The 12,186-nt window shown below is 39.2% G+C and overlaps 1 protein-coding gene across 4 annotated transcripts in view; it reads left to right on the top strand.

The window, feature by feature from the left end:
• Nucleotides 1–232: 232 nt before the first annotated feature.
• Nucleotides 233–12,186, top strand: part of MLLT6 (MLLT6, PHD finger containing) — a 2,458,880-nt gene continuing 2,446,926 nt past the window's right edge. For 2 of the 4 annotated variants that reach the window (XM_044055278.1, XM_044055281.1), the window contains exon 1: nucleotides 234–559. In XM_044055278.1, coding sequence (XP_043911213.1) covers nucleotides 451–559 — 109 coding nt within the window. In that variant the 5' untranslated portion in view covers nucleotides 234–450. Of the gene's footprint in view, nucleotides 560–12,186 lie in introns of all 4 variants that reach the window. The other 2 variants (XM_044055279.1, XM_044055280.1) reach the window with 2 other exon arrangements.

Genomic DNA, 12,186 nt, shown 5'->3' with positions numbered 1-12,186 from the left:
GAACAATCTGCAAGCAGCACGCACACACAAAAAGGGAAGGCGGGGGAGTTTCTCGGTGTTTGCCCCAGATCTGTCACTTTGGCGGTGTTGCTCATAAAAAAGCACCCTCCCCATACGGCCGTGGGCCAGCGGCGTCCAGAAGCAGAGACATTCTCCGTAGCAGCCATGATGAGGTCCTCCCTCCCTCGCTGCTAGCTGGGCTCGCCGCGGTACTGTGTGGCTTTGTGAGCGAGGCTGGAGTGCGCACACCGTGCTAGCAGCTGCGTGTGCGGACCACATCCTGCTGACAGCGCTCGGGCGGGCGAGCGCGCTCAATGATGCGGCCCTCGTGTTGCCGGCGGTCGGCGGGGCCACATCCCCGTTCCGCCGCGGGAGCCGTGTTCTTATGACGGCTGGAACGGAGGAACGAGAGCTGTAACGATTTCTGCATCACGACCAGCCCATGGAATTATGAAGGAGATGGTTGGAGGCTGCTGCGTGTGCTCCGACGAGAGGGGATGGGCAGAGAACCCGCTCGTGTACTGCGATGGGCACGGCTGTAGCGTGGCAGTGCATCAAGGTAAGGGGCAGCAGCAACACCGGCTAGGGCAGTTACTGTAGCTAAGACCAGCTTGTCACACAGGCACCCTGTCGCAGCAGCTACGCTCCATCCCTCCTCATCTATTGTCTGATGCGCAACACACGGAGGCAGGAGCACAGAGAACTCAAGGGCTAGAGTCATGGGATTTAATTTGTTTCTTTTGATATTTTCCACACGTGATCTACCCCCCATCTGTCCATCCATCATTCCGTTAATGAATCATCTCATTAGTACACCGGGTTGTGTGGTACCCTCCCATCTGCGTGGGGCTATTGCATTTGTCACATTCAGCCTTTTTTTAGGTTACGTGTTAATAGGTTTGCGTGTTTTCTTCCAGAATGATGATGGTATGTTTTCATCACTGGTCCACCTTCAAGTTTAGAGGAAAGCCCCTTCCCGATCCCAGCCGTTTCTTAGGGGAATGGTAGTCGCATGTTATGTAAACATAGCGGTGCTATTCTCTGATAGAATAATTTATTCAGGACCATAAGTGCAGGTGTAACCCCCCCCCCGAAGAAACACACACACAAAAACAAAGCCACCACATTCAGAGTATTCAGAGACGGAGACACCTGACACTTTCCCAGTGCTGCTGTTGCTGCTGGTTTATTTAGAAACTGCAGGATTAGCAAAGTAAATTTCACTGTCACAAGCCATTTACTAACTGACGTCAGAACTGTCAGAATCAGAAATCCTTGTAAAGTTCATTTGTTGTAGAGGACACTTTAAGTTGCGAAAGCATGATTTTTTTCTACAGACTACTGATTAGCTAAATTTGGGCATTGGTTTTCCAAAGAATGTGTGTTTCATCTGTAAATGTGTCTCCCTGGTAGCTGAGTTAAGGCAGTTTATAGTACTTATGAAAGAGGTAGTTGACCTATTTTTCTGTAATGGAAGGAGAGAGTTCCGTATTAAAAAGCAGGATGCCAAGATCTGCAGTAATAAAGATTAGTGAGGTCAATGTTCATATGTTCCCAGTGTTTGTAACATTTAAAACAGAGCTTCATTTCTTGCTTTGACAAGTGGGTAGTAAATTATGAAAAGTTTGCCCTTCTAATGGCAGTAAAAATCTTTCACGCTGCTTGCATTATTATGTTGGAAATCTTGTCTGGCCTTTCTGGTAATTGTTTCAGCCGTTAGTTGACTGACAAGTCAAAGTGATGAAACGAAACTCACCTTGACGTTTATTGTTGTGACTTTGATGCTACTTTTAGGTATGTCATTTCAAACAACGCTTGAATAAAAAATGCCCTTGATTTGTGCGCTTCAGAGGGGAAAAAAAAGCATTTTAGCTCAGTGCCTTGCATTGGAATTATTTTAGGTAACGGTCTGCAGTATATGTTAATGATTACATAGGAGTATATGATTCAAATGCACTCACAACTTCCTGTTAAGCACTGACATGTGACCAAAATATGTGACACATTGTTGCTATGAGACTTGGTTGTAGTGGTAAATTATTTATGCTTACACACTTTGACACGTACTTTACAGAGGAGAGCTAGAACTCGTGTACTGTACTTGAGCAGTGTATTTGTCTGAGTTGTGTAGATGCATATAATTTTCAAATGTATTACTCATAAAAGATTCTAAAATATTAACAAGTGTACTGCTGAAGTTGCTGTTCTTAACCATAGTTACAGTGTTTTGCATATGTGCTGCTGGAATTACTTTAAACAGGGTAGGGTAGGAATAACATTTGGGTATTAGCACTATTCTTGTATGCCACTTTCCTTGATAAGCTGTAGGAAGGTGAAGGTGTTGCCTCCCATGGACGCATGTTTGTTGTGTTGTTACCCGTGCACAAGAACGAAAATAAATCTGTTGCATCTGTAGTATCTTATAAATATCACTGTTATTAATTTATTCACATGCTTTAATTTCTCGGGTTGGTCGACATAATTATCCAGGTTTGCCTTGTTTTCTTGTATACAGTATGCTATATTTATTTGTTTTCCTGAGTAGGACTCTTTGCTTGACAGTTGTGTGTATTCAGCAGTTACCTGGCAGCATACAGTATCAAGGTGTAAATGTGAGTTAGCAGACATATAAATGACTAGAATGGAACAGCAGAGTGCAAAGATTTTGATTTGTTAGCAATTCAAGTCTTGTAGTCTGCTGTGGATGAGAGGTCATGCATAGGGGTATTCTGGGGTTGGCAGATTTATGTGCTTATGTGAGACATTGACAGTATAACCCAGAAGCAGCAATGTAATACATTGTGGAAACCTCATGATAGTGTGATACCATTCTGTTTTATTTTCTGAATACTGGTAGTTGTCATAGAGCAGCAAGTTCAATACCTGTATGAGTATGGAGTTCTCAAAACACGTTAAAAGCATTTATACCTAATGCAGTGTAATGACTTCGTACTGTAAACCACCCACTCTGTACCTGCAAGCATTCAACATTTTTAAACACACTCAACCTGTCACACTTACGGAGTTTAAACAAAATCATGTCAGTGGATGCAGCTAAAAAGTCATGCTGGCCTGCTAGGTACAGAACATTGACATTAGATTCCTAGAGTGAGTATAAGTGTGCATTTTTTAAAAATGTTTAAAGCAGCACTCATGGTGATATTTTCGAATAAACTTAGCAATGATGGACTCAGAATATATTACCACCATGTAGTTTATGAACAACACAGCTAGGACACACCAAGAGCACTTGCAAAGAAATGTCACACTATGAACACTGGTTTCCATTACTTCACATTATTTCTTACAGTGTACTGATTATATGGATTAAGAGATTGTAAGGTTTTTATATTTTATTTGTTTTTGACAGTCTGTAATAAAGTTATGACTTAATTTCTTTCTCTGGTCATTACTTATAAAATGTAACATCTTAAATGAGTTACTACTGCACTTACAACCAGAAGGCTAACTATTATTTGTTGTGTTACTTATGATGACATACATAATCTGTTATAATGCATATAAATCCTTACTTTTGTCTTTCAAATAATACAGTTCCTCCCACTGAACTGGGAGCTCCACAAGAGGCACTGGAGGGCTTGTAAGCAGATTTTGGGTTAAAGGTTTGGTGTTCTGATGTTAGTACATGCAAAGATGTTCAGTAAACACCTGCAGTCCATTGTGATGTGTATCGTTGCAGTTAGTCTCAGTGCACTTTCAGATTTAAAAATATGTAGCTTCATCTTGAGTGGATATAGAAAAAGGCCTTGTGGTACAGCTGTAAAATAAACTGCAGCAGTGATGTCTCAGCTAATGCTTGATAGAAAAATGATGGTACTGCTGGAAAGTAAAAGGTTTGTAGTATATAACGTAGTGTTCAGGTAGACAAAATCAAACATTACTTATCCGTTGCATTAACTGTGTCAGGCTGGCTGTTATTACTGTTCTCTCTACAAAGCTACTGTACTTCAAAAACTGTTGGCAGTTAATGCCTGAAAAGAAAAACAGGTGGCACATATACAGACTTCTCCATGGAGATCTATGTCTAGCCTTTTTAACCATGAAAGATCCAACCCTCTGACTTCCTATCCCTTTATAGAATAAGTGGCACCTCAAATACCCAGTTAAAGGAGTTAATCCTTCATCTACACCTTAATAAGACACATTGGCATGACAGATTCATATCCCAGTGTATCCCTTACCTCCATACCTCTCAGCTGTACAGATTTTTGCAAAATGTCCAGATTTTGCCTCATATTTATGGTCAATTTTTCATAAAATTTTTTTTCTGGCAAATTGCTGGGAAATCATTAAAGACTGAAGTTAAAAAAAATTACAGATATTTGAGTTTCAGACTTCATACCCTTCAGAAAATTCATGCTAATGCAAAACCTGTTATTCTATCAACTTTCTAAGCTTGTAACAGCAGTATTTAAAAATTGTCCCTATTTTTGGGCCTTTGTCCCACTTTTATTAATGGCTTTGTCCAGATTTCTTACTTTAAGATGTTGAGAGGTATGCTCACCTCTGGAACAAACTTCTACTACATGTTAAGCAGAGTAGCACCTTTGCCACCTTCAAGGTTAACCTGGATAATTGGATGTTAGCCTTAAATTCTCCCCTGGTCTATCTTGATTTGCCCTCCTTGAGGCTGAAGGGAACTTCTGAATGGGTTGTAGCTAGGCTTGTTATGGTCTGCACGTGGATTCTCTAGGCTTTACCTATAAACCTAAAGCTCTGGTAGCACTAAACCAGGAGTGAAAAACACAAAAAGATAAAAAACAGGTTTAGAAAGGAAGAATGTCCATGCCTACCTCACAGACATGTATGTTGCATGCTCATGGCTCTGATTGCTATGATTTAGGCATAGAGCTATGATTTTTTTACCTTAAATTTAGCCTTACTACTACTAGATTTATTGATTTTCGTCATAAAGATAAATCTGCTGTAGGTTATATACATTCCTGAATATGTGAAATAAAACTTTGTAAAGATTTCTTATCACTAACTGTATGGACTGTAAAATATGAAGGCAATGTATTCCAAAAAATAAGAAAGTACTCCTCCTTTTGGTTCTCTGATATGATTTTTAAAGGCCTGCTCTATAATTTTAATGGCAAAAGTTGAGAAGTATGTATATAGTGAACAAAATATCTGTTTTGCATGTTTCAGTGTTGCCAGGTATTTTCTGCCACATCCTGAGCTTTACTGTTGAGGTTGCAGACAGCTTCTGGCAGTGTTAACTAATAGCCATGCTATTACTGGTGTTGGGATGTATGTTTGTATGAAAACTTGTCATAATAGTACATCTTCAAAAGAGAGAGAGAGAGAGACAGAGAGACTCTTACATCAGAAAAATGATTTGGCTTACCCTTTTCTTTTCATCTTTCCAATGGCATGTTTTTTTTCAACTAGTACCTATACCCTTTAGTGCATAGCAACACTGTTTTTGCGTTTAAACAGTTTTGACATCAGTGGCTCACACCAAAGCAAGCCATTGTCATTTCTTGCAGTGAGAACGTATACTGTAAGTGGTCACCTTCACAAAGTGCCGAAATGTGCAATTTGTATAAGTGCAAACAGTGTGGAAGAGACTGAGAGTGAATTTACTCAGTGCTGTGGTCTATCACTTTTTGAGTACTGTGGAGATTCAATCATTTCATAAAGTTATACTGTGTTTCTTCAGAGAATACTATTACACCAGTATAACTGGTTGATAGGATCCCTAGCACTGGGCCCTCTCGGACAGTGGGCAGGCTGATAAGAAATTGTGACAGAATGCCGTACATCACTTCTATTTTAAATCCTGCCCTGTTCTTTGAATGAAAGCTGATTGTAGAGTTTAGTAAATGCATAAATGTAGGACCAAATTGCAGCTTCATATGGACTTTGAGTAGAAATGATGTTGTAAAAAATGGCTTATGAATTGGTGGTTAATTTTGTGAGTAGCTTTTTTATGATCCCTGACAATGTCTTAACTAATTTGCCATAGCAGAATGTGATGTAGTATGCTAACTATTTTGCTAATGTCTGTTTTCTTACTGGAAGCTCTCGTGTATTTTTGAATAAAAGATACAAAGAATTAGTCCATTTGTTTCAGGGATGATACCTGTTAATATAATATATGAATTGTCTGCAGACCCATGTAGAGTGTATAGCAAGTTATGTCTTTTGTTCCACTATTTGGTAAAGAAAGTTATCATTACTGTCTGATTCAGTGGAATAACTGAGGTTAGTTTAAGAATGAAGTTTGGGTTGTTGTTTATTCTGAAGAATCTGTGAGATGAAGTATGTCTTTTTAGATATTAAGACCCACAGCTCAGAAATTATTCTGGTAGAGGTTCTAGACACAGAAAAGAACATTTTCCAGGGAAGGAACTTCAGATCTATTGTAGGAGTTGTTTCAAAATCTGCAGTATAATTTTTTTTCTGTGATGGTGCTGAAATTTGAGGAGGTTATAAATTCAACACTCTCTTGAGAAAGAGTTTAAAGGATTGGAAGAAACAGGTGTTGATCTAGTATAATAGAAAAGAATGGCTAAAATGTGAATATGTCTGCTAGCTCACACAGGAACATCTCGAACGTTTGGATATAGGGGCAGCTGGAAGCTGGAGACCACCATTCATGCAATCAAGTTGACAAGCATTTCTGTTTTCTTGGATATGATTTTTGATTTTTGAGTCATTGTCTAAGAACGAGTGCATGTTAACAACTGAGGAGAGATGATCTAAGCCCATGTATTTAGAGCTTTTATTTTGGAATGCACCTCTTTGCCATGCCTGTTTTCAGTACCATTGGCATTGAAACCTGCCTTGGTCATTTAGCATCTGTTAAAGTTAGATGAGCTAAAACTTGTTTGGATTTGAGTAGACCATCTGAATCAATGGGAAGGAAAAAATGACATACTTAAATGGGGTTGGACAGTTGTTGGAAGGAAATGCACTCCTCCAGTCTTTGTCATTTTGTATGTTGGAAATGAGCAGCTTGATCAAGATTACAAGTGTTTCTCTTCTGGGGTATTCAGTGACCTTTTAAATGCTAAAAGTCTCTTTCCAGTTTCCATTTATAAACAAAGTATAGTTACCCAGTGTGTGTGTCTACCATTGTGTTCTGTTTACCTGGACTAGAGTGAAAGCTGGTTCTTCATTGTTGAGTTCTGAATTCATATTGTTGCTGCAGAGGTAGTAACAGTGTGTGCCCCCGTGGATGCACCATATGACCCTGGTGTCACCTGTCTGAATTATCATGCATTCTGGGAACAGCATGCATTTGAAGCTCTCTAAAGCTAGAGCAGTTGTTGCCTGTTTTTTCTCATTGTAGATTACAATGGTGCTTTTCTTTTAGGTAATAGAAATGCAGTCCATATGTACAGTTCGAGGCATATCTTTATGCTAGTGTGAGTTGGTTGGCAAGGGAGCATAGGAAAGCCGCAGAACTAGATTTCTTTTTTTTCTCTTGCCCATCATGTGAAGTCTGGCGTTGTGGCTGGAAGAATTGTCAAATGTTATTTTTGAGAATCTGGTTTATGTTTTCAGGAACCACTGGATCTTTTTATGTGAAATTAGGTAGAGAAAACAATTATGATAAACTATATCCCTGAATACGAACAAGTACATATTCCTATCTTACACCTCCTTACTCTCGTTTTTTCACTCACTTCCTTACTTGAATCAATTTCTGTCTCCTGACTCTCTTTCTAAATACGCAATAGTACTGTTTTTTTCTCACTTCATATTGCAGTTCCTGTTTGTAGTACATTAACTTACTTTTAATTTCTCTATAAAATGGTTAAAGTTCTCTAAATATGAAATCATTGTCATAAGTTGTATCTATTCTTAACCAATGTTTTCATGTTATGTATAATTTGGTATAATTATTTAAACTGTAGATGTTTTTGTATTATTTTTGAAGGTAGTAAAATTATTGTTCTTAAAATGTTTGTGTAATACTTTGGAGCTTTTCTCCCGGCTGAAAGTGGCACATACCCAGTCAAACTTTCCCAGTAATCAAATATCAGTAAATAAATAAATAAACAAAAATAAATGAATACTCAGTGAGAATGACTTAGTAACCGGACATAGTGCTTTGCTGTTATGAATGGAGCAATTTCTTCCAATGTTTTTGAGGAACAAAAAGCTGTAACTTATGAACTGAACAGTCTGAGAAAGGAGCATAAGGGATTTGGGGTATCAGCTGGCCCACTTTGGGTAAGACACCCCTGATTTGGGCAGCTATGTCCTTTGGAAGACATGAACATGATAAATGTCTTGGAATTTTAAATTGAAAAGTATTTCCTGCCTTTCTTCTAAGTCTAACAGAAAATTATGATACTGCAACTGAAGTACATCAGTATGCTATGAAGCTATAGAAGCAGCTAAAAGTGTGTAACTCTGTATTGTGCCAATAAAGTGAAAATAAGTCCTTTGCATTATTTAAAGGCGTGGTGTGTCCTGAAAAATATCACTTTTCTGTAACTTACTTCCCATTTAGGGGTCTTAAATTGGCAATTGACAAAAGGTGTGAATCCTGTTGTAGTTTTACAGTGTCTCATGTTTGTGACTTCTGTACATCCATCCATGTAAAGAAAATGGTAATTATAACTAAACAGACATAAACATTTTACATTCCACGCAGCTCCTTTTGCCTGCAATGAAAATCTGAACAAATAACTAGGCTATGCTTCCAGATCACCCATAAAAAGAAATGGTTGCTGATAGTTGGTTTACCTGGTTAGTAAATGTATAAATAAAATCATTTGAAAATGCCCTTGGAGTTGATACTAACCTAAACAGAGAACTGAAAACTAATAATGATTGCAGCCTGTGTAAAGAAGCTCTGTTAAGTTAAAACATATGATTATTTTTCTTAAAAGACAGTGATTGGTATGAATCTTGTAGAATGTAAAATATATAACATGTCCAAAATGTGAATAATGTTGAGCATATGGTTGTTTTCAATAGAAATAAAGTAAAATTGTTTGAAACTAATGGGACTTTACAAGTTAGCATACTTTTGCAGTATCTTCACCTAAAAAAATGTATTACCTTAGTTGGACAAAAGCTTGTTGTTGTTGAAGATTGTAACTTCCCCTCACAGTTATGAGTTAGTGGAAGCAGGAAAAGCATCACCCATATGAAAAATAAACAAGAAATACTGCCTGAGACTATTTTAAGTAAAGAGACACAGTTGCTGTAAAAGAAGACGTTGCCTTACTTTTGAACTGCTCAGGTGGCTTGCATTTCTGGACAGCGCTCAAATCAGTTTCTGTTTTGCCTTTGGAAATTACACAACTACTTTTTTGACTTCTCTGTCAGAGCAACTTAAAATTATATTTATCTCTTTACCTACTGATAGAGGCTGATCCAGATAAGTTAATAGTTCTTCTTCCTCTTCTTTATACAGAATATCTGTTTAAACAATCCTGTTTTATGTTAACTATTTGAAATGTTGGGACCTGCTTGAGAGAATCTGAAATATGGAGAATGGATGGCTGAATGACAGGACTTACATTTACTGAGACTGAGATACCATTTCTTGGAATATTCCCTTTTCTCTGAGGTATGGTAGTCTCAGAGTTAATATATATATATATATATATATATATATATATATATATATATATATATATATGGGTTCATGTTACACTGTCGACAACTGACTACATCGACAACGAGCCCTGTGTCATGAAATACACGAAATTTCAAAGCATCGAAACAGCACATAACCGACAACCACGTAATCGACGCTGACACAGCCGACAGCCAGTTAGTCGACAAATATATAACGCAGAGGAAAACACTACGGAATACCCACCACACACTACTGTTGTACTGTTAACTATCACAGTAAACATATTTGTGCAGTGTAGCCAACGGAAATACATCGGAGCAGTAAATAGGAGGTGTATGCGTAGTGCACCCAACAGAAAATAGAGGAATCCCAACAACAAATGAATGAATCCCCAACCACATAAATACTCGCGTTGCTACGTACGAGTTGTGCATAGCACCGAAGACACTAGCGCATTCAGAAACCGTTATGGCAACCACAGGAGATGTTACACCTGGACTGTTAGGGTCTATCTATAACACAATATGTACCCAACAAATGAAGCCCATGTTAGTGGTAGATAACTACCTGTACCACCTGGAACGGACAAGGGCAACTAAACGATACTGGGCGTGCAAGTACAAATGCACAGGACACTGCAGGGGTAGAGCAGTCACACTATCCCTGCCTGACGGTGAAAAGCTACTTAAATCCGTCGCTCACACACATGGTGCAGATGCAGGGGAGGTAGAGCGGTACATTGTTTGTAGGGAAGTGAAAGTAAGAGCAAGCATGAGTAGGGATTTACCGTCAGTTGTGGTTGACGATGCCCTAGCATCGACATCCTTAGCTGCCGTCCACTCTGTACCTGCGAGATCGGCACTGTTACAACAGGTGCATCGTGTTAGGTGCATGCAAGACAGTCACAGTACTGTACGTGAGCTAACACTAGATACCATTAACTTTAGCGATTTCAAATTAAAATCAGGAATATTCATACATAAATGCATGAAAGATAAATTGAGTGGAACTACAGTAGTAGTGTTCACAACATTGGATAATCTACGTGACCTAAGTAGCTCTACCATATGGCTCATGGATGGCACATTTTTTAGTAAAGGCGTTACGATACGTCAGTTATATACCGTCCATGGTACCCTTAAGCACGGTGACAACATGAGGTCAGCACCCTTAGTGTATGCATTCATGTCGAAGAAATCTCTAAAGGCATACAACTACCTATGGAACAGCATCTTCTGTCTTCTCACAACACAAGGTATGGACATGACAGTCCAATACATACTCTCTGACTTTGAGGTAGCCGCACTGAAAAGCATACGGACAAACTTCCATGATGTGCGTTCCAAAGGATGTCTCTTCCACTTTGGGCAAAATATCTGGCATAAGGTTCAGTCGTTAGGTTTGTCCTCTATATATAACAAGTCACAAGATGTACAGTTGGCTGTGAAATCCCTAGTTGCCCTAGCATTCCTACCAGAAGTGAAAGTTAAAACAACCTTCGAAGAACTTAAAGTTGGTTTCCCCAGTGAGATGCACGAGTTACTTCAATATTTTGGTGATTGGTATGTGTACGGAAGAAAACGGATATTTAAAACAAGATTGACATCTGCTTTACGATTTCCCCCTCTATTTCCAATCACGTTCTGGAACGTGTATGAACTGAATGAATTGGGTCTACCGCGCACGCAAAACAGAGTGGAGGCGTGGCATCGCCGATTGAAGTGTCTACTTCGTGATCGGGGCACCGACCTGGGTTATCTGTTACAAATCTTAACCCATGAACAGAACAGGGTTGACGAACTACGGGTACGGATGTCTACGGGTTTCCCCTCATCACCTAAACGGAGGAAGCTTATCCAACGCCAGAAGAGGTTCGAGAAATTGATTGGGAATATGGAGAATTACACTGATGTCGAGTTCGTTCGGTGTGTGGCTACCCTTCTTAAAATGTGAACTCCAGCAGTATGGCATGTAATTTCTAAGTTATAGCATGTAATGTCAGAGTTAGGGTGTCGGACACACCTATACTACACGTATGGTGGCTACCATAACGACTTATATTTATTTCAACATTTAGCAGCACTAATATCCTCACGAAAAGAGTGACGGTTTATTTACGTTCGCTATCATGCACAGATATATTTACTATGATAGTCGGCAGCACTTTGTTACTGTGTTGTGCATATGCTGCACTTTGTTAGTGTGTTGCGGATATGCTGCACTTTGTCTATATATATATGAGTGAGGTACTTGTCGGTTAAGTGGCTGTCGGCTGAGTCAGCGTCGATTACGTGGTTGTCGGTTATGTGCTGTTTCGATGCTTTGAAATTTCGTGTATTTCGTGACACAGGGCTCGTTGTCGATGTAGTCAGTTGTCGACAGTGTAACATGAACCCATATATATATATATATATATATATATATATCTGACATCTCAGATGCTCAGGTAAGAGCTGCCCTCTCCAAAGCAAAAAACACAGCATCAATGGGACCAGACGGTGTCCCGGGCTGCGTCCTACATGAACTCCAAGAAGAGCTAAACCCAAACATTAAACTACTGTTCAGTCTCAGCCTTACTACAGGATATGTACCCAAAGAGTGGCGTACAGCAACAG

The sequence above is a fragment of the Protopterus annectens genome, chromosome 13.part0, assembly GCF_019279795.1.
Source record: "Protopterus annectens isolate FY-2018-M chromosome 13.part0, PAN1.0, whole genome shotgun sequence".
In the NCBI taxonomy this organism is placed as follows: Eukaryota; Metazoa; Chordata; order Ceratodontiformes; family Protopteridae; genus Protopterus; species Protopterus annectens.
This window is presented reverse-complemented; position numbering and strand designations above follow the sequence as displayed.